This window comes from Lampetra fluviatilis, chromosome 44, assembly GCF_964198595.1.
Source record: "Lampetra fluviatilis chromosome 44, kcLamFluv1.1, whole genome shotgun sequence".
Taxonomy (NCBI): domain Eukaryota; kingdom Metazoa; phylum Chordata; class Hyperoartia; order Petromyzontiformes; family Petromyzontidae; genus Lampetra; species Lampetra fluviatilis.
This window is the reverse complement of record NC_136318.1, coordinates 9,292,245-9,320,103: the sequence shown is the minus strand read 5'-3', so window position 1 is coordinate 9,320,103 and position 27,859 is coordinate 9,292,245. Positions and strand designations below refer to the sequence as shown.

The window sequence follows — 27,859 nt, the reverse complement described above, 5'->3', positions numbered from 1 at the left end:
TTTTCTGTACACGTAGTCAAATGTTAGAAAAGCTGGAAACTGAATCAAATTATGGCAGAATTGTTTCCAGTATATTTTCACCGTACTTTCCAGTTCGAAGCTCTATTTTCTTAAGATATATCGTCTCATATTCTTGGTGGTAAAGTCACGTAGAAGGGAAATAATAAAATAATAAAAATAAAACAATAAAATTCTCTCGACGTTTCGGCCACAACGCAAGCAGCCGTCCTCACGTTGTGGCCGAAACGTCGTGAGAATTGTATTGTTTTATTTTTATTATTTTATTATTTCCCTTCTACGTGACTTTACCGAAAGAACCAAGAATATGAATCCCTGCAGTCACGAAAGCTTTAAATCGAAATCTATCGTCTCGATAATAAAAATACAATGGTAATAATGTATAGCTATCCGTCAGCCCACTGATGGGTGAAGGTCTCCCCACACCGTATCAGCCATGGAGGTTGTTTGACCATACTTCACCACGCTGGTCAAGTCTGGGTTGGTGAATGGGAGGGGTGGCTTAGGAGCGGTTCAGACATCACCTGCCAATGATGTTCACCACGGTCAGGAGTCGAGCTCAGGCTGCCGGGTTCACAGTCGAAGTGCCCGAACCACTGCGACACTGAAACCCCTCCCATCAACACTTACATCCTCCAAATTAATTTAAAACCTTTATTGGATTGAGTTTCTACCGACCTGAACTGCAGAGTCACTCATCGATAATGTCTTCGCGTCGACTCAATGTATGTATGTTGAACTTCTTTCACGCCGTACGTAGCGAACCGTGCCAGTCGTAGGTGCGGTCAAAATACATGGCCTTGTAAACACCGTGGTCAGCACGAGGTGGTGACGAGGGCCCACGGGACCAGTTCAGACATCATTCGCCACTGACAACAGCGGTGGTTGGGAATCAAAGTCGGGTGGGTGGGCTCACAGCATAGTGCGCTAACCACTGCACCACCGCTCACACACAATTGTTTTAACACAGTCAGATTTTTTAGATTGTTGTTGGAGCAGATATACGTTGGCTTGGGCAAGACAGACAAGGTCGTTGGAAGGGGCATCTGTTAAAAAGAGCTTGATAGCTCATCGGATTTCTCCAGGATAAATACAGATTCTGATTCTGAAAGATTCTGAGGGATGGGGATGATGGCCACTGTTCTAGACGAGCGTTGGAGTGACAGCCAAACGAGAAATCGCACCAAGGGACGTGCGCCGTGGAGATGGATCAATGAAATCAGCTTGGTGCCAGATGGATTGCTACATCACAGGAACATGAGGGGTGGCGACAGGTTGTGGAGGCTGTCATCTAGCAGTGAAGTGATCATGACGGATGACGATGATGATTTCAGCAGCTTCGTTCGAGGAATGTTGAGCATTAAAGCAGCTGTTCACTTGGACAGACACTGGAATATAATACGTATGCGTACACACGGTACTGTACAGCAAAGCTACGTGCGACTCGACTGGCCAGAATATCATTCATTCATATTTTCACGTAAAAATATGTGTATCACAAAATATCACCGCCGATCTAGCAAAACTTTATCAAGATAGAAACATGTTTTTCCGGCAGGTCCTGCTTAAGAATCGTTGACAAAATAGAGGGTGGCCCAAAAAACAGGACGCAGGGATATTTCATTTATTTCAAAATTATTTTATGAATAAAACGATATCAGATACACAACACAGAGAATATTAAAGGGAGTTGACACCAGTACGGATTGCAGTGCAATGGAAACCTGTCATGATTCAAAAAAACTGTTTCAATAAACTCTACTACCCCTGGTGTCTTCCTAAGTTCTGATACCCCTGTAGTAAAAAAAGAAAAAGGGATGGAGGGAGCGGGGAAGTGCCTCAATGCCCTCATGAATGATCTTCAGAATCAATGCACACTGGAGGAGAGCTAGCGATCTGGTTCTCTGTTAGGTGGTGAGCTTCCTCCCTGCCCCTTAGTTTTGCACTTAGATGCTCTGGAGCGGCAATTTTTGACAATATGTAGTAGCATGGTTAGGCATTGTGTATATTCCCATTCATCTTTACCTGTAGTAGCGGACATGAGTCAACAGGTAGACAGGCTAGGTAGGGTGAGCCGGGCCGTTGGGCCACTAGGGTCCCCAGACCCCAAGAGGGGGGCTGGGGGATATCCCAGGGCCCCCTAGAGAGTCCCAGAAGGGAGGCGTGGCTGGGGGCGGAGAGACCCTGGAACGTCCTCGTCCACCTGAAGACCTGAAGACCCGAAGAGCTACCCTGAAGACGTGAAGCGAAGAGCCCAGTCGGCAGAACCTGGACCCCTGGCTAGGGTCGGGTTCAGATATAACCAGTGTAGGGTTAGCGCTGTAACCAGAGTCAGGGCACGTTAGTACCTCCTTAGGATATCGCGTGTGAGGGGCCGTTACCCATCTGTGTCATGTACCCGAGTTTGTGATAAACTTGTTGCCTCTAGCGAACCGTCTCCCTCGTCGTGGGTCCACTACAAGAGTATTGGCCCATTCCTGCAGCGTTGGGGGAGCATGCTCTTTCCATTTGGTATAATGGTGCGTTTTGGCATAGCATTGAAAATTGGAATGTATTTGCCTCTCTGGAAAGGCCTTGAGGTTTCAACCTCATATTTGATTTATTTTAACAAATGGGCTAATTGACATCTAGTGACATAAATGCATGCATGCATTCTCTTTTACATTTTTATATTTAGAACCTTTTCTAAGATTACTAAGTGGAATCTCTGAACGTTCATAAATTATGTTTGGTCTCTACTCATTCAGGGTTCTTGGGCGAGTTTTGTAAACGACACATGGCAGGTGACTCCACAGGAAGAAGATAGAAAAATTAATCTTAAGAATGATAGATAAAACATTAACTTAAAGAATACACAATTAATATGTTTTAATGCCGGCGTGAAAATAAATTAAATAGCCCCGTTATCCTGACTTTTGAGCCACGCTGTTTAACAGACGCTGACATGCTCGAAAGTCACAGCTGCACCACGTTTCTGTTTAATTTGCAGTCCATCCGAGGTCTCAAGTACAGCCACGTGGGATCCTGTGAATCCACCAGAGGGTATGGGTGAGGACCAACGACTGAAGTGTCATCCTTTGTCAATTTCCCCCCTCTCATCATTGGCCATGATCAATCCACTGCCGGATGAAAGCCTCCCCAAGCCATCACCATTGCTTAGGGTCTTCCAATGCAACAATCCATCCAGCACCTGCACACAAGCTGATTAGATTGCTCCATCTCTGCAGTGGACGTCAACTTGGGCTGCCACTCCGTCATTAATCTCGACTACCGGTCATCATCCCTTCTCGTGACGCGTTCTACCCAAGACCCACTTACATTTTTTAAAAGTCAATTGGCAACACGCACATCCTTTGCGCGTGACTGTTTGTCCATCCATCCCTCCAGACGGGAAAGCCAGCCAGCAAAACTTGTTTTCAAATGAGTATGACATGGTGTCTCTACTTTACGTATGCCCTCGAAGCCATGTGTTCCTCTTTATTTATCTGAGTGTAATTTCCAACCATGGCCTCTCTTGTTTTCCCCCCATTGTTAATGTCCATATTTCTGATCCTCACAAATGTAAACGTTTGTCTTTAGTCATTTAAGAAAATAGTAATTTATTGTTAAAGTTTGCATTGAGGTAGTGCTCATTTCCTGTTTACAACCCTGAGCAGGTGGTGGAAATTCAATACGCCTATGGTAGGGATGAGTCTATACATATGTAAGTGTAAATTATGCAGGAGACGAGTTGACGGAGGCAACACGTATTTATTTATAACACTCTACAGTAACAGTCAGCTATACAGCCTAGGAACACAGCCTATGGCTACGCGTGCCTGAAACCGGCTACGCTCTCAGGTCCTCCGGCTATGTCCTTCCTAGAGGAGGCTATCTGACCCGACCTAGTCAGGGTGCGGGTCCCAACCACTGGCCCATCAGACCCGGCCCTGATAAGGACGTCGGGCAGCGAGTACCCAGGGTCTCACCACTGAGCCACACAGAGTCCCGGCCCTGATAAGGGCGGCGGGGCTAGGGGTCCCAGGGTCCTATGTAGCTTGCTCCGTCTTCATTCTTCACTGGCTCCAACAACTCCCCGAGCTGTCTCGCGCACAGCCCTATATACCCCCCTGCCCCCGAGGGGCGGGGCTATATGCGGACATCAATGTAGCCACCCCATGCACGGACCGTGATGTAGACACCGGCTACATAATGGCTCGCTACACCCCGGTACGTACCACCTCTACACATATGAAGACTGTTGACTTCCCCGAAAAGTGGTACCTATTTTACAGAACCTTGGCGGATGATAGGCTGAGTCAATTCCCAACCAGGATTTGAACCCGCAACCTTCTGAGCGCGAACGGCTGACCCACGTGGCCAGTTAGGCACATTGTTGCCTTTTCATATCGTTCCTCCAGCCTATCGTTGTCTGCCTCTGTATATCATTCAAATGTGATCCTCGTCCAGTTGAAAAATACATCTGCAAAACGTGTGGCATCTCTTTGCACCGAATACACATTCACAAGGGTGATACGATAAATGTTTGTGTGTGTTTACGCTAAACTTCATGCGCACTCCACGTAGCCAACCGTGCCAAGACATTTGACCATACGGGAAAATCTTGACCACATTCCCTGGTGTTTTTAAATAGAAACATTTACATTTAAAGCTTTTACATAAATAATTAAAACATTTAAATAAAAAAATAACTCACAGCGGCCTAAAGCCTACAGCTAGGCCTAAAGCCTAGACCTAGGCCTCAAACTCTCCCTTCGTATCGTCCGATTAGGTGTAGCAACATCGCCCCCTACTGCAAACACTTGGCAGGACCCTGCAAAAACCTTTTGACTCAGTGGGGCTTTCCTGGCTAAACAAGTGTAATAATACATTATGTTTATATTCTTTGGTTATTCGTTCCTACCAGCCCACCCCGCAGGGTCCTGTTTCTGTCGCCAAGTTTTGGGCAAAAGCTTTTTTTTCTCTTTTGACCCAATTTGTACCGCTTTTCTTAAAATAATATTCATATATACGCCTATGGTAGACAGATGGACAGACGGCCAGAGCTAAATAATGCATGGACGCTTTCGACCTCAATTGAACGCCCTGCAGAGAAAGCTATTGCCATGACCAGCAGAAAGGAAGGAGCGGAATGCGACAGCCCGGTCCGATCGTCAGCCGCAAAGCGACGACCGACGGAAGAGAGATAAAGCAAAGCATTGAAAAAAAACGAAATGATGAACGAAGCAAAGTGCCGACTACACCGAGCATCTTCTTGTTTCCTCTGATCGTAAAAAAAGAGAGAATAGAGGCTATGAAGAACACAGCCTCCGTCTGCAACGCCACAGCTCCTGTGACGCACTCACAACCCTCCCCTTGCCCGTGCCCTGCCCCCCTGTGGCCACCCCCAGCCCCGCCCCTCGCTATGGGGGGGTGGGGGCAGCCAGAGAGCCCCCGCTCAGCACTCGAGAGCAGCAGCAGCAGCATGGATCGCGCGGCGTGGCTCTGTGCTGTCCTCGCCGCGGCTGGCCTGGTGATCCTCGGCACAGGTAAAGAGGGGAAACACACACACACACACAACACCACGCACGTGTCATTGGAGATCATATAGAAACAGGTTGACGTTTCGGGCAATGGTCCTTCTTCAGAGCAGAGAGAGGCAGCAGAGAGATTGACGGACTCGTAGTTGATAGCCAATGCCCGTCAATAGAGAAACTGCCCATTTGTCAATTCAAAGTATCTTGCCGACTTTCTTCAAGTCTCCCAGATTGATCAGCGACCCCCTCCCCCTCTGGTATAAAACTGTGATCTCCAACTATAAGTCAGTTTGAAAGAAGGGCCATTGCCTGAAACGTCTGGCTCCTTTGTATTTTTTCTAGCGAAGCAGCATCATTGGTGCACGTTTGTGAACGGTTTTATTTTAGCTGTGCCTGCACACCGCTGCCAGCACGATCCTTACATTTGTTATTTTATTACGAGCAAGCGGAGAAATATCGACGACTGTTACGATCCACGTCGACCAGTGGTTCTTAACCTTTGCTGGAGGCTTCCACCCCTTTGGTTCTCAAGCGTAAACAATGTTTTATAATGTAAATAAATACATAGGATTTGCTGAAACAAAGTAGTTGTACTTACGTGTCCGTCCTAAATATTCTTGGTTCTTTCGGTAAAGTCACGTAAATAGAAAATAAAAATAATAACATTTTCAATAATAAAAAATAATGAAAGCAAAAAACCTACGACGTTTCGATCGCAACACAAGCAGTCTTCTTGTGTTGCGATCGAAACGTCGTGGGTTTTATTATTTTATTATTTTCAATTTATTATTTTTAATTACTATTTTTCTACCTACGTGACTTTACCAAAAGAACCAAGAATATGAATTCCTGCAGTGACGCAAGTTTCAAGTCAAAATTTGCCCGTCCTAAATTTGCGTTTTCGATTATTTACCTTCGAAAAAAAATCTGCCCACGTCTCGCATCCCCAGAAAGGGCATCTCGCAGCCGCCAGGGTATTCGTGCATCCCAGGTCGAGAACCACTGACGTCTACCATCTTCGCTTTAGACCGTGTATATGTACACGTACGAATTTTATTTTCATTTGCCTTGACGTTGCAATGTTCCCATCTACACTGGGACTGGTGTTTTTGGTCTCTCTTTTCGCTTTCATTTGCTTCATCTCCGCGTCGTTTAAATTCTGCACTCTGAATCGGTTTTGAGGTTACGACGTTTTTCAATTAAGCCGGTTCTCTCCCTCCGACACCGAGACTTCTTTTCACTCCCAAACACCTCTCACAAGGTGAATTGATATCGTTAAACACGTAGGCTTTTGCGACCAATATCATCCACGACGTTTCGCCAGTCATGAAGTATTACTGGCAAAACGTCGTACTCAGATTGTAAATGTTGTGGCTTGGCTCTCCAACACACCGGTGTGCTGTACTAGTGACGAATTAGCACGTTCTGTTTACGTGACAAACCTTACTAGTTGGCTGTGTCGGGTGGTGGCGAGTTTAACGACACATTTATATATTTACGCGATCTAAGCCAACGAGTACCTTACACCATCGTCATCAATGTCGTCATCATCATCCTTCACTCCAGCAGGACGATACATATTATACAATCAATATATATTTTTTATCCACTACTGGCTAGTTGTACATTTAACAACACGCAAAGGTGTGCTGCTAACATACAGCGGTATTACTCAAAATGTCGCTTTCTGTCGCTTGTGAGCAGCAGACCTTAGTGTGTTGGTAAATAATCTGTTGCTGCTGATGAAGATGCCGATGATGGCAGTCGTGATGATATCAACGTTACTGATGACGACGGCGATGATGATATTGCGTATTCCTCTGGTGATGACAATGTTCCTGCTGCTGCTGTTGCTGATAACAAATTAGAATTTAGCAGTCGACATAGAAAATGTGAAAACACACCTAAGCATGACATCATCCACATACCGCGTATCAAGTTCCAGAACCCCTGTCGCGATTCCGCGAGGAGTAAATGCAACTGTTTCACAGCCACGCAATAATCCCCTTGCCTCCCCTTCATTGAAGCGTGTTATGTCAACATTCCGGCAATATTTTCTTCCCCGCTAACCAGCAACGGTCTCAATGCTCCGTTTTGTCCGCCCTACGCCACCCCCCACGCACACCCCAGGTCCCTGCGAGGTGAAGAGCGCCTCTGTGTCGCCCGGGCGTCAAGCCGACGCCGGTAGGAGACGCGCGCGGCGATAAGCACACGGGGAGGCAGTGAGTGGCAGTAGCCGTCGAGGACGCCGGCGGTGCAACTGCGCCGGAGCCCCACGGGGCCACGGAAGGGGCCCCAGGCGCCGGGCTGCAGGCGTTGTGGAGGAGGTGGTGGGGGGGGGAGTTGGACAGAGGGTCGCCCCCATTTCATTCCTTGCAACAGCACGCGGCCCCGATGCTAACCACGCTGACGCCACTAAAGGTGGTGGGCATGAACTAAAATCAATTTCGGAGCCTAAAACAACAAATCTCAGCGCTTGCCGAGTGCGGTGGGAATTTGTGCACGGCTGTACTACATAGAGTCATGGGGGTGACACGGGGAAGGGAAGTGGTAGGTGGTAACATTTGAAATTAAAACTTTTGTCCAAGCCACTGTGGCCTGAACACGTGACCTCATTGACCGAGCGCGTTTGTTGCTTCTTACAGAGGTTCCGCGGTTCGAGACACACGGCTGCCCTGGTTAATGTTGCGCGTGTATTAACACTGCGTGTGTCGGCGTCACCGTCAACGTTTGCCAAATTACAGTACTCAATTGGAAGGACACACAGCAAGCATCCCCCCACTGCAAAGCTACGACATAGAACGTCTGTGAAACAAAGCGCATTCATGATAGCCTCACATAAGCATGGCACCAACATAAATGGCAAAATTGTTTTTATTTAAGGATGCGATTTGATGGCCCAACCTTAAACACAGCGTTACTGAACAATTTTGTTTTAATATCCATTTCAAAGATTATTCGACCGTACACATAATGTGTGTAACGCTGCATTGATTCTTTGTATCACCGTTCTTAAAAAGCCATATCGGGCATTTTCAGTCGGTGTAACATTGTGCGTAATTGTTTCACGTGAAGTCTGCAGATAGCCGATATTCGACGGGTCCCAGCAATTGCCAGGGATTTGGATTTTAGCGAACCGTTTTTGGGCAGAACCCTCGGTCAGAACAGGAGGGCCTCACTCAGGGCAAGGGGTCACATTCCAGGGCACAGCGGCACATGCGTAAGGGTGGAGACATTCCAGTACGTGGGCTCCAATGGCATGCACACTGCAAGACAGGGCCACATGCCAAGGGCGCTACGCCACCGTTCGCTCGCAATTTCAACGCACGTCCGACACAAGACTGCATCGCTTCCTCCAAACTAGAATTCAGACTTCCACGCCTACTTCAATATTTGTCCAAAGCATTCATTGCAGAGATCGGTGAAAGTCAACGTCAACACACCCCCACCCCCTCGCTACCTTGCTCCCCCCCCTCTCTCCTGCGGGGACCCCCACCCCAACCACCTCCGCCCCAATACCCTGACCTCAGCCGCCCCGGCTGCACGCGAGGTGTTCGTGCGAGGGGACCAGGCCGCGGGGTTCCTGCACAAGGCCGGCAGGACCAGACGCTCACCACAGTCACGCGCCGAGCAGCTCAGTGAGTCCGTGACCCCCTCTCCCCTCTCCCCTCACCACGCACGACCCAAGCCCCTTCCGAGGGTCGCCGGCTGCCCTGGTCTTCCCCCCCCCCAGGATCGTTGGTCTCTTTTTGAGGCTTGGTGTCCTCGGAAATCTGTAAGTCTTCCCCAGGGCAATTAAACGTCCTGGTTTGTGTCGGTTGCGGAATAACAATGACAACACATCGCTTGATACGATGTGTTTTTACACGTAGTTCTCTGCTCGCCCAGTGTTGTGAGATACTCTTCTTTCTTTGATTTGTTCCATATTTTATTGTACCTCAGAGGTGGCAACCATAACCCTCACCTTTGGCTCCCTGACAAGCGAAGACAGCCCAAATATCAACCCACTGCTGCATTCGGGCCTCCCCACTCCGTGTAGGGGGTCATGGGGAATATTTGACCATAGAGGACTTTACCACGATGGTAATGGCAGGGAGCACAGGCGTGGCACATAGAAGTCCAGTACAACGATGGATGTTGCCTCGCTACCCACCTCATAGCACTTCAGCAGCCTCTGTTAGGACCTATTTTATGCATGGTGGTCAACCATCTGAACTCATATCTTATTAGCTTCGGAAATCTGATGTGATTCGGTAGATTTTGGATGATTTGGTAATTGGCAACGTATTGTTACCTGTTATAAAGGTCATCTTTCTATCACTAATTATAATGATCTATTCCTGATCTGTATGTCTCTATATTTCTACCAGTTATCTATCAATTATCTATATCTAAATAGAATGCATTTATCACTCTATAAATTATCTCTCAATCAATCTTCAAAGTATCTACGAAAGATGTTCCCAATTTCCGGATCAATCTGAAAAATCCTCAAATCTAGGCCCTAGGAACAAAATTTCAGATAATCCGAAAATGTGATGTCAGCTCCGTGATTTTACTGCCAAAAATGCCAGCTTTGCTTAATTGATAAAAATAAAGTATTTGTTAAAATGATTATTTTACTGATGGAACTTTTTGTAAGAATACAAAAAAGCAATGGAATACTATTTAAATGTACTGTATTAGAATGATTACATTTCATTACCTCAGCAATGAAAATTATCAAAATTCAATCTGGTACATTTAATGTTGAAAGGACAAAAAAATAACGAAATAAATACCGAAATGCGGCCAAAAATAAATGAAAAATGACCACTGTTGTACCGTACTGCTATGACCTCACGGCTGTGCTCCCCGCCCTCGCCACCGCTGCACCGACCACCGCAGTGGAGTCGCGCGTGACGCACGCCGCGGACCGCAGGCGCAGCGAGCACCGCGAGGAGCAGCTCACTCGCTGGGAGAACTGGGTCGAGGAGGAGAAGACAGGTAGGAGCCACGCGGCACGTTGTCAATCCACTGCTGCATGAGGCGCCTCCCCCCACGCCCTTGGCGGGTGACCCAAGCGTGTCGGTGCGGCTTTGGTGAAGGCCGGGGAGCACACAGCATGTGGGGGCATAGCGGTACGGTACAATAATGGATTTTGCTGCCCACCGCTTCGCCCCGCGAGGGCTCTGACAGCCGTGCTGGTACACGGAGGCCACCGACACCAAGCGCTCTCCAGGCTCAAGCAGGACAGAACACTTCAGACGACAAAGCTGAGTTTGATTTGTGTGTCATGGCCAACAACAGCGACGATTATCTGAACTGGTCCTGGGCCTTCCCGAGGTCGACTCTGGCTTCAAAGTGTACCTACCTGGTGCTGCGTGTAAACATCAGCACTGGGGAGACAAAGGCGGCCAGCTGAGGTGCTGGCTACAAATCACCGCCACGTGTGCTTGCTAAAATCCCTTGCACCAACCGCCTTGCACGGCTATGTGGCTGATCTTTGTCTTCGTGTTCCCTCGCAGAGTCCTACGAACGCCACCGTGAGTCTCGCGAGCAGTGGCGCGAGTGGCACTACGACGGGGTCTACCCGCCCTATCAGTAACACCAAGACGTTGCCCTACTCGGAGGCAGTGCAGCAAGCGGGACCCCATCTGGTACCACCTCCAACGACGGCGGGTAGTGGTGGCCAGGAGAGATGTGGCATGTTAGAATGTCAAGCCCATCGTCATCGCCATCATTAACTCTCGCTGCCGTGTGTCTGTTGGCCGAGTCACCGTTAAAAAAAAAGAGCTGTAAAGCTCAAAGGGTAATTTACGCAGATACTAACCTTCTGATAATGATTCTGATCATCAGCCATGGTCTAGCCACTCCCGGATGAAAGCTTGCCCAAACTGTTGCCATTTTTTTGATCAGTGCTGTGATGCGGCAATCCGTTTAGCATTCGAACACAAGCCAGGATGACAACATTCGAACACAAGCCAGGATGACAACATTCGAACACAAGCCAACTCCATTGCTCCACCTCGGTGGTGGAAGTCCTCTCGGACGCGTTGGTCTTGACCACCATTATCTACCCGTGTCGCGACTTGCCCTCTCCAAGGCCACTTACAATTCTTAACAGTCAATACGAAGTTAGCCCATACGTGCTCCGTATCCTGTGTCAACAATGGTACCGGCGATCATGAAGGTCGTAGAGAGGCCTTAGAGGACATGAGTAGAAAGGTTATTTTGGCTAACTATTGGTCTACCACGAAACCAGCTGACATTAAGATGTTACCCTTGCTCAAAGGAGGATGATGTTACCATTCACCTGTTACGCTTGCTTACCCAGGAAAGTCACACCGAGGTCTCACGACTATTGTTTTCAGGAGGGCCCTGCCAGGTTTTGGCAGTAGGGAGGGGGGGGGTGCTGCCACTCGTCATCCCAATTGAGTACTGCAATTTGCGGATAATTGTTCAAATTTGGACCGTGACACTGGCACGCAACGGCCAACTCTTTCGAATGACGTCACGGGATCTTTAAGGTCCACTGTCAGGCACACGTGACACTTTAAGAGATAAGACACCCGCAGTATTAATCAGCGTGACTGCTGGATTCACTTTTCCCAAGTAATTCCCCGAGTGGGTAATCAAACAAAATCGATTGCATGTATAGAGTATATTCATCGTATTTGTGGAGAACTATATGTAATATAAAGCCAGCATTGGCACGATCAAGTAATTGCAGGGCTGCACCTTTATATATTAAATAGAAGTTATGGGGACATTGAATTCATGACTGCATTGAGCATCATGTCATGGTTTAAAACACATCTGAAATTTTTATGAATTTTATATATTATATTAAGTAAACAGCTTTCGTGTACGTTGTACTATCATATGCAATACGATATATACGAAACTTTCTCATTTATGCAGTGTTATAAACTCATATGCAATAAAAATTATAGTTGTTTTGACTCTTTAAACTCATTGATTTGGTGACTAGTGTTTTGTCAGATAAAAGTGCAAACTCGAGGGATGCCCTTTTGCATTTAAAATGTTAATAGTTTTGGATTTTTAAGGACAAATTCGTTCATATTATTATGGTTTTATAGACCATTTATATATCGTGTAGTGCTTTGGCGTGTTTTAGTGTCACGTCGCACCACTTTTGGTGCCATACTTTCAGATCAAAACAAACTAAAAATTAAGACCCCAAACTTTGGTGTCTAGACATGACCTTAGGATTCTTTGAATAATTTTTTGGAATAATTCCCAAATGCTTCCAGCACATCATGCCAAACAACGTGCAATGTAACCTGAAAACACAGCAGAGCGTTATCGCAAAAACTGTGTTTGACAGCTATTCCCAGGGTTGGTCTTTGTATTAATAGAGGTTTGTTCAAATCAAGATTTAAGAGGATTGTTTGTTAGTTTCTCAGTCCGCATGTCCTGGTGAGGGTCGCGGCGGCAGCATGTTGAGTAGGGCGGCCCAGACCTCCCTTGCCCTGGCGACAGACTCCAGCACTACTACATTATACACTACTACACTACTTTACACTACACTATACACTACTACACTATACACTACACTATACACTACTACACTATACACTACTACACTATACACTACTACACGATACACTACTATACTATACACTCAACTATACACTACACTACTACACTATACACTAATACACTATACACTACTACACTATACACTACACTATACACTACACTATACAATACTGCACTATACATTACTACACTATACACTACTACACTATACACTACTTTACACGACTACACGATACACTACTACACTGCACACTACTTTACACTACTACACTATACACTACTACACTACACACTACTATACACGACTACACAACTACATGATACACTACTACACTATACACTACTATACACGACTACACGATACACTACTACACTACACACTACTATACACGGACTCTAGCTCTTCCTGGGGAATTCGCAGGCGTTCCCAGGCAACCTGAGCGACATCGTCCCACCACCAGCGTGTCCTGGGCCGGCCCCGGGGTCTTGGCCCAGTGGGACGTGCTGCCTGGTAGAGTTCCATGGGGAGTCTACCGGAGGGCATCCTTACCGGGTGCCCGAACCACCTCGAATGGCTCCTTTCGATCCATAGGAGGAGCAGCGGCTCGACTCAGAGGCTCTCCCGGGTTACCGAGCTCCTCGCCCGATCACAGAGAGTGAGGCCCGGCAACCCTGCGGAGAAACCTCATTATGGCTCCTTGTACCCGCGATCTCATCCTTGCGGTCATTACCCACAGCTCATGACCATAGGTGAGGGTGGGAACGTAGTCGACCTATAAACCGAGAGCTTCGTTCGAGAACTCAGCTCCCACTTCCCTACCACGGAACGGCCCAGTGCCCGCAACACTGCGGACGCCACACAGATCCGCCGGCCGATCTCCCACTCCCACTGACCGTCACTCGCGAAAGAGACCCAGAGGTACTTAAACTCCTCCACAAAGGGCAGCTGTTCACCCCTCACCTGGAGAGCACACTCCACCGTCTCCCGGGTGTGAACCATGACCTCAGACTTGGAGGTGCTGATCCTCATCCCAGCCGCTTCACACTCGGCATCAAACTGTTCAAGTGCGCGCTGGAGATCACAGACTGACAAGGCAAAGAGGACAACGTCATCTGCAAAAGGCAGCAATGTCACCTCCATGCCCCCGTACTGGATACTCTCCAAACCTCGGCTGCGGCTTCATATTCTGTCCATGAAAATCACAAACAGGAGTGCAGACGAGACGCACCCTTGGCGGAGTCCAACACCCACGGTGAACGGCTTTGATTTAGCATCAAAAATACGGACATAGCTCTCATTCCGGGAATAGAGAGACCAGTTGTTATTTAAAATATATTTGAAATTACGTTTTTACGACAATAATGCAAATATTGCCGTGATTTTACATTGTATTGATTTACGATAGGGCAACAGAGTAAGCGGACCTTTAATATTGATCAGTTGCATATTAAATGTTAATATCGAATACACGTATAATAATGTAACAATATACTATTGAGAATTTGTAATGCATACATTTTCATTCACTCTCGGAGAGAGAATGATGAAAAGTGCGAAGGAAACCACAGCCAAGCGAGAAGGCAGCCAGAGCCAGCGCCCACGCTATGTGGTCCTATATTAGCATGTTTGGCCAACTCCCATAATTCGTGTTAGTTCTTATAAATGTAGGAGGAAACGGGAGCTCCCGGAGAACGGGGTAACACAGTGCAGATGGAAATGAATCCACTTTCTGTACTGCCATAATACCCTGCCAAGACATTAATATGGCAACATCGATGTCCATGGGTTGGGAATTTCACGACATTTGTGTGACCCATCAACCCTTGTTGGATCACAGGTGTGCAAAGCCACCATAACACTATGTCGTACGCTTGTATATTGCACAAAAGTAAAAGCCAATATGAATATAATCCACTGCTGGATGAGGGCACAAGCCACACCATGTGGTCTAGAAATCTAACCACTGTCCAGCCTCAACCACGCCTAAGCTTCCAAAATCTGACAAGATTTGGTAATAGGCATAAACAGCATACAGTCGGGTGTAATTCAAGCACATGTGCAGACACAAATGATAAATGTGCATACTTTGCCCTGTTGTTTTTTCAGGTGTTTGGATCATGGCAAATGTTTACAGAAACCACTGAATAATCTCAGCTATTCCCCCAGAATAATTTCCACAACCCCCGACTCCGATCATGATCTCATTTGCTGTGCTTCCATTTTCTGATGGTAGCACAGCAAGTGGGTCTGTAAATTTGCCTATGCCGTTGTGTTACCATTGTACGTACTGTATACACGTACATTGCTTGAAATGGCCAAACATCTTAACACAAGACCATCCTGAAAAGTGAGCATTGAGACTCGGTGAGACTTTCCTGGATAACATATGATGACAAATAGATTTAAGAAAGCAAATAATTTATGTACATTTCCCACAACGGGGAGCAAAGTACTGCATCAGTCTTAAAAAACAAGTTCCTTCAGTTTTTATTCTAACCGCATATAAATCTAGAAAAATACTGTAAAAGTTTGTTACTATTGGAGAAGCGTTTTTTTTTATTTAAAGAAGTCACATTTAGCAAAAATCCAGATGAGTGGCCAGAGAAATTTGTTTTAACATTCCTTTCACCTTGTCTGGGGCAGTTTAGCCAAAGAGCCCTTTCTTACTTTTAAAGTAACCAATGCAAGGGCACTGACGTGCCAAGCTCCCACAGAGGCGCCTGTGTGCACCCTTGCAGACGAAAATCAGAGACGTGAGGCTTATGCAACCGCCAAAGGTTGGTCTGAATACCACTCAATCACATCCGCACACGTAAATAATCATTGGGTTTCACAGCTAATTCGGGCCTGCAGACCCGTCCAGGGTTGTTTTCACAGTGTGATGATGGCATTCCATGGACCAGGTAAGGTCCAACTGAGTTATGTAGCTCTTTTTCAGAAGCGACCTGGCCACACATTATGGCACAACGAAGTGGCTTATCATGTCGAAATTCAGAGCAGCCAAATAGTCTCAACGCGGGTTTCTAAATGTGGAGGGGAAAACCGGAGGACCCAGAGAAAAGTCCACACGACCACGGGTAGAGAGACACACAAACTTCAAATATACAGGCGTCAGGGTTGGGATTGAACCCATAACCTCCTGCATACCAGGCGGGTTAGTTAACATCTCGCCAATGTGTGTCATTTTCACTGGGAGGTCTAAATTTGGGGCCGTCCATAAATGACGTCACGCACCTAGGGGGGAGGGGGGGGGTCAGACATTTGTGACGATGTGTGACGATGGGGGGCGCGAGGTGGTTGAGAAATGTGACGTCACGTAAAAATGCGCAACTTTAAATAAATATAGACAACACGTTCTACTTAATTAAATAGACTTTTTAATAAATGTTTTCTCCTACAACATCAGAGTGCGGCGCCACATTAAATACGCACTACAATGACAATAGTTTAAAGCGATTTGAAGCATGTTTATTTTTGGGGGGGGCAGAGCTTTGTCACGTCATATTTGAGGGGGGGGGGGTCTGACTTTTTGTGACGCCGTGTGACGAAGGGGGGGGGGGTCAAAAATCGTCAAAAATCGCGTGACGTCATTTATAGACGGCCCCTTTCCAATGCAGTACAGCCCAACGTCGCATATCCATCCTGACCAATTAACCGCCCACACTCGGAGCAGTGCTTGTACTTGGAGTCAGTCATTTGAGATATGTTCACAAAAACTACCCTTTCACATAACTATCTATATTCCAGTCCCAAGCGTCGGATATACGACGTAGCCGTACATTCATATCCCGTACAGCCCATCTGTTAAGTCGTTTACCATCAATGGAATCTTGGCTTAGGTTTAAAATGTTGGTGCAATATTTGGACCCAGTGGCCTGCGTCAATCAGCCACACATTTTAAATTAGTGCCTCGACTCTGAAATGGACGTTGAAAAGTAAATTCATACATTTTGGTCAATCCTGAACCAATGAAGGACATTTCCCAATGTTACAGCGGCAACCAGTTAAGTCAGAATAACCACGTTGAACTTCCAAAGTGGTTGCCAAAGTCTTATCGAACCAGGACCCATGCCCATAATAACATGTCAATTGACAAATATTGGTACAAGCGAGCCTGACTGACTGCTGATGAGACACTGAAATGTCAACACCGGTCCAGAGTTTGCGTATCAAAGCAGCTAAAATAATGTGCTCTTAGAAGGCCGTGTTGCTGATGGACTGTGTAAGAAAAAAAAACATATTTTGTATGCGGGGACACTGATATGTATGAAGGCGACATTGCTGATCGATTTTCTTTCTGAGTGATGTCACCATCACCCCGCCCTCGACGAGTGGGAAACGCCAAGCACTCCTCTCGGGCTGGGGGGTGGGCAGAGCGACACAACCAAATATGAAATCAATAAAAACTCCACACACAGCTCACATTTAACCCAACTTTGCCAACAAGCCATTATAATTACTTTATAAATAATACTTCACTGCCAAATTGCATCGCAACTTTATTTAAACAAACACGCCGATTAATTATTGTCCATCTCACTTCCCCCACCCCTCCCGCCCTGTGTCCAGGTGGTACAGTCCGGCACGATCGGGCGCCACGTGGTGGTGGGTGATGGCGCTCCTTGCTCCGTGTTGTTTTTGCCTTTCGTTTGTTTTAAAGTGACGCTTCATTCAAAGATAACAATCTCCCGCGTTCACGAAACCGCCATCAGACGCACTGTTGCTGAGATGACAATGCAGTGACTCGGGGGTGAGGGGGTGTTCGTGATTTTACGGCGCGGTGTCACAGTGCAGCAAAGCCTCTCGCCAAAGCGGCACGGATTGCATCTCGCGAGCTACGGCGTCAATGTCCGTCGCTTTTACCCCCCAACACATCGCTGCGTGCTGCTGCTGTACTCGTCTTACGAACTGGCACGTTCCCTTTACGTGACAGACCTCACCAATTAGCTGTGTCGGGTGGTGGCGGGTTTAACGACACATTTTTACGCAATCTAAGGGGCCGTCCATAAATGACGTCACGCACCTGGGGGGGGGGGGGGTAAGACATTTGTGACGATGTGTGACGATGTGTGACGAGGGGGGGGGGGTGTTATCGGGGTGTGGAGGCGATTGAACTTTCCAAAGTCGGTAATCGACCACAGCACGAGTGTGGTGGATTGATTTATAAATACAAATCGATCATAGATTATTATAGAGATCACTCATCAGGATTTAAAACAGATTTTTTTTGCACATTCTTACATCGCATGTCTTAAGGTGTTATATATTTTTGTTAGTGTTTACATTTGTTTACTTGATCACATTTGTGTAAATAAGCATACACACAAAAATATCCTTTAAAAAGTTACTGCATTTACTGCACCGTACTTACCGCTCCATTCTCGACGACTCCGCGAGGGGTGATGTATACACGTGCAGTATTTGTATTGTCTCATGTAGTGTAATATCTACCGTATATAATATTTGACATTGAAATCAAGCCTCGCCACTTCGTTTTGTGACGCCTTTGCAGCGGTGTTGCCGGTTTCGCCGGATCGGTCCGGGTACCGTCGAAAGCAGCAGCCGGATAATCGATGATCGACTGCAAATCGAATAATCGCCCCATCTCGAACTGTAACTTTCCATGGTACAGTTTAGCTTTTAGCTGCACTCTGCATAACATCCCCGCTAGAGGGAGCCCTGCAGCTCGCTCAAAGCGTGACAATGAAGCGCAGGAGCATACATCACTAGAATACTGTGCGGTATTTACCAGCGAAGATATCAACATATACGAATGCAATTGAAAGGTTGATTTTCATGTCAATGGCCCTAATTAAAGGCAGAGCGAGGATTTAGGAGCGTTATTTGGAATGAAAGATTGCGCTTTAAAGTTCACGTGATTTGGCGATGCTGCATCGATGCACAAGCTCATTCGCCAATGAACTCACAGCCGCGCACTTTTGTCACTGTGCACGTTCAAACAAAGCGGTGTCACCCCGTGTAATGTGTCTCACGTTGGTGCACAGGGGTCGTGGAGATGTCTCGTGGGGCATGCACGGACGTGGCCCAGGGACTGGAAAGTCTTCCCATTGAATTGACAAACGATGTGGATGGTGAGATGCCACCTTGCATACAGGTACCTGCTTGATGAACCACACCTTGCATGCCTTGTGTCCGGGTTTCTCAAATGCCAGGCCTGGCGTTCCCCACCACGGTACACCTTTTCAGGTTTACCAACCCCGTTATCTGGTCTAACACTGGTGGTGAGACAAGGCCATCAAGAAGGCTGTCTCTGTCGTAAGCTCCCCCCCCCTCTCCTCCCCTTTAACTGGTATTTAAGAGCTTGCATCTTGAATCCCTGCCTCACTTGATGCAGCAAATCTGGCTGTGACGGTCCCACCTGATGACGGAGACTTGTGTAGCCTCCAAAACGTCGTGATTTTTATTTTATTTTTTATTAATTTTAATTTCATTTTTTACCTACGTGAATTTACCGAAAGAACTAAGAGTATGAATCTAGAATTCTTGATACTGCCAAAAAGGTCCCCATAGATATTTACCAACCCCGTGAACATGCCAACGCTGGCCCAACGCTGGCATGTAGTTGGAATCGTTGACCCAACGTTTCACGATTACTGAGAATGTATCTAACAAGATGCACGTACCTAATGATTGTGAAACACATTCCACGTGATTGTGGAGAGCACCGATTCAGAGATGTTGTGTGTGTACGTGCGTTAAGTACGTGGCTGGAGTGGTGGTTAGCACGCTGTGAAACAAACACAACGTATCTGAGTTTGGTTTCTGACCGTGGCCAACATCGCTGACAAACATCTGAACCAGTTCTGGGCCTCTCCGAGGTCAAGTGAACCTTGAATGGATCACCTGGTACGGCGTGTAAACATAAGTATTGGGGAGACAAAGGCAGCCAGGCATGATCCTGGCAACACCATCCCCTAGTATGTATGTAGAACTTCATTCGGACCGTACGTAGCCAACCGTGCTAATCGGCAGTGCACCATGGTTGCTTTAATAGGTGCTCCCTAACAAAACTTTCCTCAACAGTGGAATCTTTATTTAGTTTTGGGGTTTTTTTGTAATTTGTAATGAGCAGAAAACTCCACTTAAGTATTGAACACGTGTGCCTCCCAGGAGAGCCTAAAGTACGCTGTTTAAGGAAGCACTCTCCACACCACATGAATGCAACGGTTTAGCAATCATGAGGCATGTGCAGCATGTAACGACTTAATGTTGTATTTGAACGGAGAAAATTGGTAAACATGGAAAGATGGTCTAATGTTGCTCCAACGTTGGCCCAACGGTGCATGTTTACTGGGGTGGTGGGTCACAAGGACGAGTTGGAGAAATCCCAAGCTAGGTGATTGCTGGATTTGGTTGCATAGGAACAGAAGACGTGTAGTGTTCTGCTGATTACACTGTAAATCGAGTTTGTGTATAATCATTTGCGATGGTTGAAATGACATACAATACAATTGGATAACATTTCGGATTTTTTTATAGCATCTTATTGCAGCTGCATATGAAGATATGTACCGAAAATAGGACATGTGCATCACACGATACCACCAAAAACATATAGCAGCAAGCATCTGATTCATCATCGTCAGCCAAGGTCAATCCACTGCTGGCTGAAGGCCTCTCCAAGCCACTGCCATCTCTCACGATCCTGCCACGTAACAGTCCATCTAACCGCCTGCCCATGAACCTATTGCTATCGCTCATGAACCCCTACACATACAAGGTATACAAATCAAAACGAATTCTTACCTGCACGATAAACACAGAGGTTACTGCCTGGAGCATTGGTTTTAAGGTACCCCAAAAAATAAAAACTACTTTATAATGATTTAAAGATTTCGTGACTGCAGGGATTCATATTCTTGGTTCTTTCGGTAAAGTAACGTAGAAGGGAAATAATAAAATAATATAAATAATATTTGTATTATTGACTTCACCGAAAGAACCAAGAATATATTTTATAATGGTTGAAACGCAATACTTTAGCATGATGAAAAATCCTATAGTCTAATTTGTTAATTTAATCCATAGAACCACGATATGTATGACTACCAGTTATATACCAACATTAAAATAGTTTTGTCCATTTTAAATAAACGTAGCTTTGCAATTCGTATATATCACATTTCAAGACCAGAACTGAAATAACGAAGGTAAGTAACCGTTGACGGTGCATTTGTCATCGGTGATGTTAAAACAATCAAGGGAAAAAATTTAATCGACAAAGCGGAGTCCCCCAAGAACGAGAGCAGCCCCGGGCTCCCATCGCGCTTCATTCGTCCGCGTTGACGACGTCCCTTCATCCTCTGCTCCCTTCATCCGTTCTCCCCCTCTCTGCCACGATCCCACGAGTGCAGTACACGCCGGACTACGTGCGGGGCCCCGGCTGTGCCGTGGACCCGGGCGAGCTCACGCTGCCGGGGTGCGAGTGCGCCGACGGGCGCTGCGACGCGTCGCCCGTCGCGTGCCCGTGCTTCCGAGGCGGTGGCGACGGCGCGGCGTGCTACGACCCCGCCGGGCGTCTCGTCGGCGATGCCGGATTCGCGCGCCCCATCTTCGAGTGCAACCCCCTGTGCCGCTGCGGAGACGCGTGCCCCAGCAGGGTGGTGCAGAAGGGACTGGCGGTACGGGTGAGTTGGCGTGGGGGGGGGGGGGGATACTACCAGGGCCGTAACTTTTATCACCGGTTGAAATGATGCAGCACGCGGGTCTTCGCAACGGCTTGCAATGCAAGCGTGGTCTTCCGGGCGAGGCTGCGCGTTAAACGTTCCTTCTCTCGAGCTGTGGCCATGCACTGCTGTGAGCGACATCATGATCCTTCAAGACTTGAAGTTCCCACAAAGTAATGCTGACTTTGTTTTCTGCGTCCTGACTACGCAGAGACGTCACGAGCCAAGCAGCGCATGTTCGCTACTGGAATTATGGATTTTACATTCCCGAATTAACTAACACGTTTCAGTAGTTTCAGTGGTGCCTTTTTCTTACCTTTTCATATTTTTTTAGTTTTAAACGCATTAATGGATACACCACAGTCGATCGGCAGGTCGCGTGTGTGGTGGAGTGAAGTGATCGTAATCCCACCTAGTTCTAGAGAAGGGGAAAAGTAACCTCTGGAGGGGCTTTCGAGAGGCTTCCTCTTCTCGAGGCCCTTCCACCGGCCGCGGTGTGAGCAGAGCCGTTACGGGGCTGCACCTTTACCACCTTCGAGACCAAACTCTGAAATGCCCACGTGCACATATCTATGGCACACTTCATTGTATGATTAAAAAGGATTTACCCTTTCTGACAAATACAGCTGGAAAGATGTTTACACACCAAATAGACCAAGGCATCAAGCTTGAATTAACGAAATATGCTTGTGATAAAATGCCAATATATGCTTTGGTGGTGTATGCACTGTCCTTGAAACTGACCGGCCTACACCAGAGACAGCCTCTTTTACCACAAATGTGTGTGGTTAATGCGGACTTGATGCATTGTAATAGGTGTCTATTTGGTGTTTGAACATCTTAATACCTCCCGTGTTTATGCCAGAACTGCTTTTTGTGTTTAGTTTGTTGTCCTTCCTCCGCACCTCCGATTAGCACAGGTTGGCTACGATCGGCGCGAAAGAAGTTCAACGTTACACAGGGAGAGTGCTCGGGCCTTACTTGCCGCCCACGTGCACGCTTGTCGCGCCCAGCTGCAGGTGTTCCGCACGGCGCGGAAGGGCTGGGCGGTGCGGACGCTGGAGCCGCTGGGTCGCGGGTGCTTCGTGTGCGAGTACGTGGGCGAGGTGCTGGGCGCCGCCGAGGCCCGGTGCCGGGCCGTCCGGCAGGCGTGGGGCAGTGACGGCAGGGCCATCAACTACCTGATCGCGGTGCGGGAGCACGCCGGGGACGGCCGGGGGGTCGCCCCGGCCACAAGCACCTACGTGGACCCGGAGCGCGTCGGGAACGTGGGTCGCTTTCTCAACCACTCGTGCGAGCCCAACCTCGTCATGGCGCTCGTCCGCGTCCACTCCGTGTTGCCAAGGTCGCCGTTAAATGACCTCCCCCCCCCCCAATCCCTTGCGGTGAAACCACCAAAGTCGGCGGCTTGGCTTCTTGTGCCTTTGCTCTTGTGCTTAGCAACTATACAACAATATGTGTGTATGTGTAAAAATGAACACGTATCAGAGGACGACTCCAAAACGTTACGTAATTTTCACGTCATGTGCCCACAACAGAGTCCCTCTGTCTTGCATCAATGAGCGCACTCATGCAGCTTGACCGCTACCGCACTGTGAACAACGCACGACTGTCGAGCTGACATTCGTCCGACCTTTACCCCCCCCCCTCCTGCAGGCTGGCTCTGTTCGCTGCACGCGACATCGCCGACGGCGAGGAGCTCTGCTACGACTACTCGGGAGAATTCCGAAACTCGCGCGCGGCCGCGGAAGCGTGCGGACCCTCGTGGCGGCCAGAAGGCGACGGCGGCGCTCGCTCCGGCGGACGAGAAACCGGCGCGGATGCCGGCGACGACGGGGACGGCGCCCCATTGGAGGACCGGAGAGGTCGTGAGGACGGTGACGGCGTCGCGGGCCAGCGGAAGCCGTGCTTCTGCGGCGCGCCCTCCTGCCGAGGCGTCCTCCCGTTCGATCCCACGCTCTTCGCAGACACGCAGTGATAAGAAAAGGCTGCGACGGAGACTTTAGCGGTTGTGCCGCACTAGCCTCGGGTGCGTTCTCAGGTCTTACCGCGCATCGTTCGGCGGTACGATGTCCGACGTTGCTCTCCACGTGCCGAGAGCTTTTTCCGCAACGGAATTAACTCCCCGAGCACGGGGAGTGAAATGTCGGATGTCATGCCGAACAACGTCATGCAGATTATTGGGGGCTTTATAACTGTACTTTACGGTCATATAGCTCCCAATAACCTTTACCTTGCTGGTCAGTGCGGGTTCATGTAGGTGCAGAGCAGAGGATAGAGTGCAGTGGGTTTTACCGCACTGCCCTCTGCTGTCCACCACAGCACCACAAATCGACCAACACGATCACGCAGCAAAACATAGCTCAATGCAACACCTCGTGGCAGGGTTTCCCCACAATCGCTTTACTTACCGAAACTCGGACCGTTGTCTTGACTGCCGTGCTGGGAGATTGCACCAGGAGACCTCTGGGTTGCAAGTCCAGTGTGCTGACCGTTACACCGCGTCAGCATCCGTCACAAGCGTGTGGCGATTGGTAAACACGTACCCCCTTACTTGGACTTGAGTTTGAGAAGCTGTTTTTTGTGAAGGTGGCCTGAGTTGCAAATCGTTGTGTCGCCAACGCCACAGGAACTTCCATTCTTGTAGGCAACAGTAAACTATGAGCGCATTTGCACTTTTTTTTGTGAGCGTGGAGCACGTTTACGATAGAACTATGCGAGCTAGTAAATTGTTGTTTTAACCATATGTCATTGTTGTGTTATGCGCTTAATTGTGTTATTTGAATAAAATTCGATCATCGATCCGGCGGCTTTGGGGGCGCCGGATTTTTAATAACAGGATAATCACTAATCATGATTTAAAATATCTTATTTTTTTACATTTTTGTACTACATGTTTTTAGGTGGCGTGTATGTTTTTTTTATTTTTTTCATTTGTTTACTATGTGAAACTAGGTTGTTGGGGGCCACCTGTGGCGCCCCCAACCACCTAGTTTCTTCTATATACATATTTCGGCAAGTTTACGCGTTAGTGACAGAATGACAGACAGAATGACACACAGAACTGTGTGTTATATAATTTAACTTTCATAGTGGAAAAAGTTAGCACTGTACATGAGTACTGTACTTTTTTTAGTGTTCAAATGCACTGCTGGATGAAGGGCCACCGCAGGCTGCGCGCTTGTCGTGGTTGGAGGCGTGACGTCATTACACACGAACGCAGCTGATGTGTTGCGAAAGAGAGCTGACGTCACCGCCCATACGTGCGTGCTGACGCACGTGTCGGGGACGTCATCCTACCCGTTCCGGGGCGTACATGTTTGTGAGGGGCGCACCTCTGGTTGGCTGCTTGGTCCCGGTCACGTGGTTCACTTCAACCAATCCGTGCCGCGTTAATCACAGAATGACAGAATCACAGAGCTGGGTGTTTATATATTAGGATTGGCAAAAATAAACATACAAATAGACATAAATCAACATACTGTAAAAAGGTACTGTATTAACTGTACCATTCCAATCTCATCATGGGGTGATGTACGTACAGTACTATGACGCTCTTGTTTCAACAACATGTGTTTGACGATCGCCGGTTTACCAGTTTCGCCGGATCGGCCCGGGACCACTGGATAATGTTGGAAGCGGGATAATCGCACGCCGGATAATCGATGATCAACTGTCGTCCACTTGCCATTGGCCTTTGTGACCGAAGATGATAATGCTGATGATGGTTGCTGGTATCGTGACTTGCGTGCGACTGTGGCTGGAGAAGGCCGATGTGCGTCAGTTCTCTTCACACAGTTTGCGCACTTTGCAGTTAAAAGTTTGAAGAAAGGTGGTGGTTGTCTGTTCAGACTCCAGTGGGTGTTGTTTTTTTATCCACTGGCCGATTCAAATGTTGGATGACGGTCACCACTTGCCTTGATGTCGTCGGGGTGTGTTGACGATACTTCACCACATTGGCCAGTTCGGGTTGAATGTTGGGATTTTTGTTGATGCCCTGGACCGGTTCAGATACCACCACACGCTTCTGTGATCACCCATAGCCAGGAGTCGCATTCAGGTCACCAAGTTCATAGTGCATTGTACCACCCTGTAACATGTTGAGTACACATTAAATTAAACTGTTCACGTGCCATAACTGCAGCACAACATGACTCCACAGCACCCTGCGTGGTGATGGAGTGAAAACTCTGCACACTGAAAATCGAACCCAGATTCTCAGCCGTTCCAGTCCAGCCCTCTGACCTCTGAGCCATCGGGCGACCTCTTGCTAAAATGATTTGAAAAAATGATATTGAACCACAACGTTGCACTGAAAGAAAGGAATATCCGAATGCATATACCACCTGCATTTGAAAGTTCGCAAAGAGGGGTCGTGGTATAATGCAGTGCATGGTCATTATTTGCAAAATTACGTAGCAATGTGCTCTGCCCTGCATCTGTAATTGTGTTTGTGATAATGCGTGTTGTTTGTGGTCGTGACACTTTGGGTTAATGAACCGTGATGAAGAACTAATGACGTGTGACCTCGAAACTCTCGGTTTGTGTGTTGCAGCGTAAACAAGATGGGGCATGTACTTTCCTCGATATAATCTGAACGTAACAATTCAAAATACACAAACGTTTGCTGTGTAATTTACATTGTGTGCCTCTTCCTCCGTTGAAGGAGCGCAGATTATAGTGGTTTGCTATATGGTCCATAGTTTGGGTTGTATGGCCACAGTCACACACAACTGTGGCTTGTCTTTAATGTATATCTACGTGTCTCTAAGGGTTCATTATATGGTCCATAGTTTGGGTTGCATGGCCACAGTCACACACAACTGTGGCTTGCGTCTTTATTAATCTCGAACGAGTGCGGTCGTGGTGCACATTGTCCTGCTGATGTTCCGGTGCCGTTGATGGTTCCGCCGGAGACCTTCGAGGAGGAATCTCGAAGCCCTCCAGGAGGTGCGATGATGATGACGTTTGGCTCTCGAACGAGGGGGTACATATATTGTGGACGTCCGCGTTGTTCCACTGTTGTCACAGCAGCAAACGTTGTTCCGGATCTGGGTGGTGAGATTCTAGGATGGTGACAGCAGCAGCAGCAGCGAGATTCCAGAAGGGGTGGGATGACGACTTGAGTAGGCGGTCAAGGTCATTGATGTGTATGTGAAAATCAGAATATTTATAATGGAGGAATCCGATAAGCGATGAAGCTCTTTTTTGTGACAGATGTCCAGTCGTGGTTTGTCGTCTTTGCGGATTTCTGGTTGCTGAATGTTCGCCAGAGCAGGGTGCCGGTGTGGTGGCAGGGAGATCGGTGTCGGCTTCAGCTACGATGCGCCCGTGTCATTGTTTCATCGTGCATCATCATTGTGTGTGGCGTGTACGATTTCCCCGGGGGAGCGGTGGTGCAGCGGTTAGCGCGCCGCCCGACGAATCCCGGCGACCCGAGTTTGATTATTCCCGCTCACGGCCAACACCGGTGACGATTATCTGAACGGGTCATTGGCCTCCCCCTAGGTCGACTCAGCCTTAAACGAGTGCCTGTCGCGGTGTGCAAACATCGCCACTCGGGAGAGACAAAGGCGGCCGGGCGTGGCATTGGCCATCCACCCCCTCGTGTGCCGTGCCGGCCTTCGTAGGTGCACAACCACAACACGGTTTTTTTGGGTGAGATCGCGTAAATGTGTCGTTAGACCCACCACCACCCGACACAGCTAACTAGTAAGGGTTGTCACGTGAAAAGAACGTGGCCAATTCGTCACTAGTACAGCACTAGTGTGTAGTGTAGTATACTAGTACAGTACTAGTGTATAGTGTAGAGTAGTGTATAGTGTAGTGTACTAGTACAGCACTAGTGTATAGTGCAGAGTAGTGTATAGTGTAGTGTATAGTGTAGAGTAGTGTATAGTGTAGAGTAGTGTATAGTGTAGAGTAGTGTATAGTGTAGGGTAGTGTATAGTATAGTGGAGTGTATAGTGTAGAGTAGTGTATAGTGGAGTGTATAGTAGTGTAGTGTCCTAGTACAGCACTAGTGTGTAGTGTAGAGCAGTGTAGTGTATAGTGTAGAGTAGTGTATAGTGTAGTGTATAGTGGAGTGTATA

At 47.7% G+C, this 27,859-nt stretch overlaps 2 protein-coding genes across 2 annotated transcripts; both read left to right on the top strand.

Annotated features, from left to right (window-relative positions):
- Window positions 1–5,422: 5,422 nt before the first annotated feature.
- UCMA (upper zone of growth plate and cartilage matrix associated) lies at window positions 5,423–11,859 on the top strand. Its single transcript, XM_078876391.1, has 5 exons — window positions 5,423–5,546; window positions 7,665–7,718; window positions 9,065–9,172; window positions 10,422–10,520; window positions 11,042–11,859. Exons 1-5 carry the CDS (start codon window positions 5,423–5,425, stop codon window positions 11,119–11,121), a joined length of 465 nt encoding a protein of 154 aa, XP_078732517.1. The 3' UTR covers window positions 11,122–11,859.
- Window positions 11,860–19,096: 7,237 nt separating this feature from the next.
- On the top strand, window positions 19,097–26,065 carry LOC144947202 (histone-lysine N-methyltransferase SETMAR-like). The gene is made up of 4 exons (XM_078876390.1): window positions 19,097–19,195; window positions 21,456–21,728; window positions 22,781–23,112; window positions 23,424–26,065. Exons 1-4 carry the CDS (start codon window positions 19,097–19,099, stop codon window positions 23,743–23,745), a joined length of 1,026 nt encoding a protein of 341 aa, XP_078732516.1. The 3' UTR covers window positions 23,746–26,065.
- The last annotated feature ends 1,794 nt before the right edge of the window (window positions 26,066–27,859 follow it).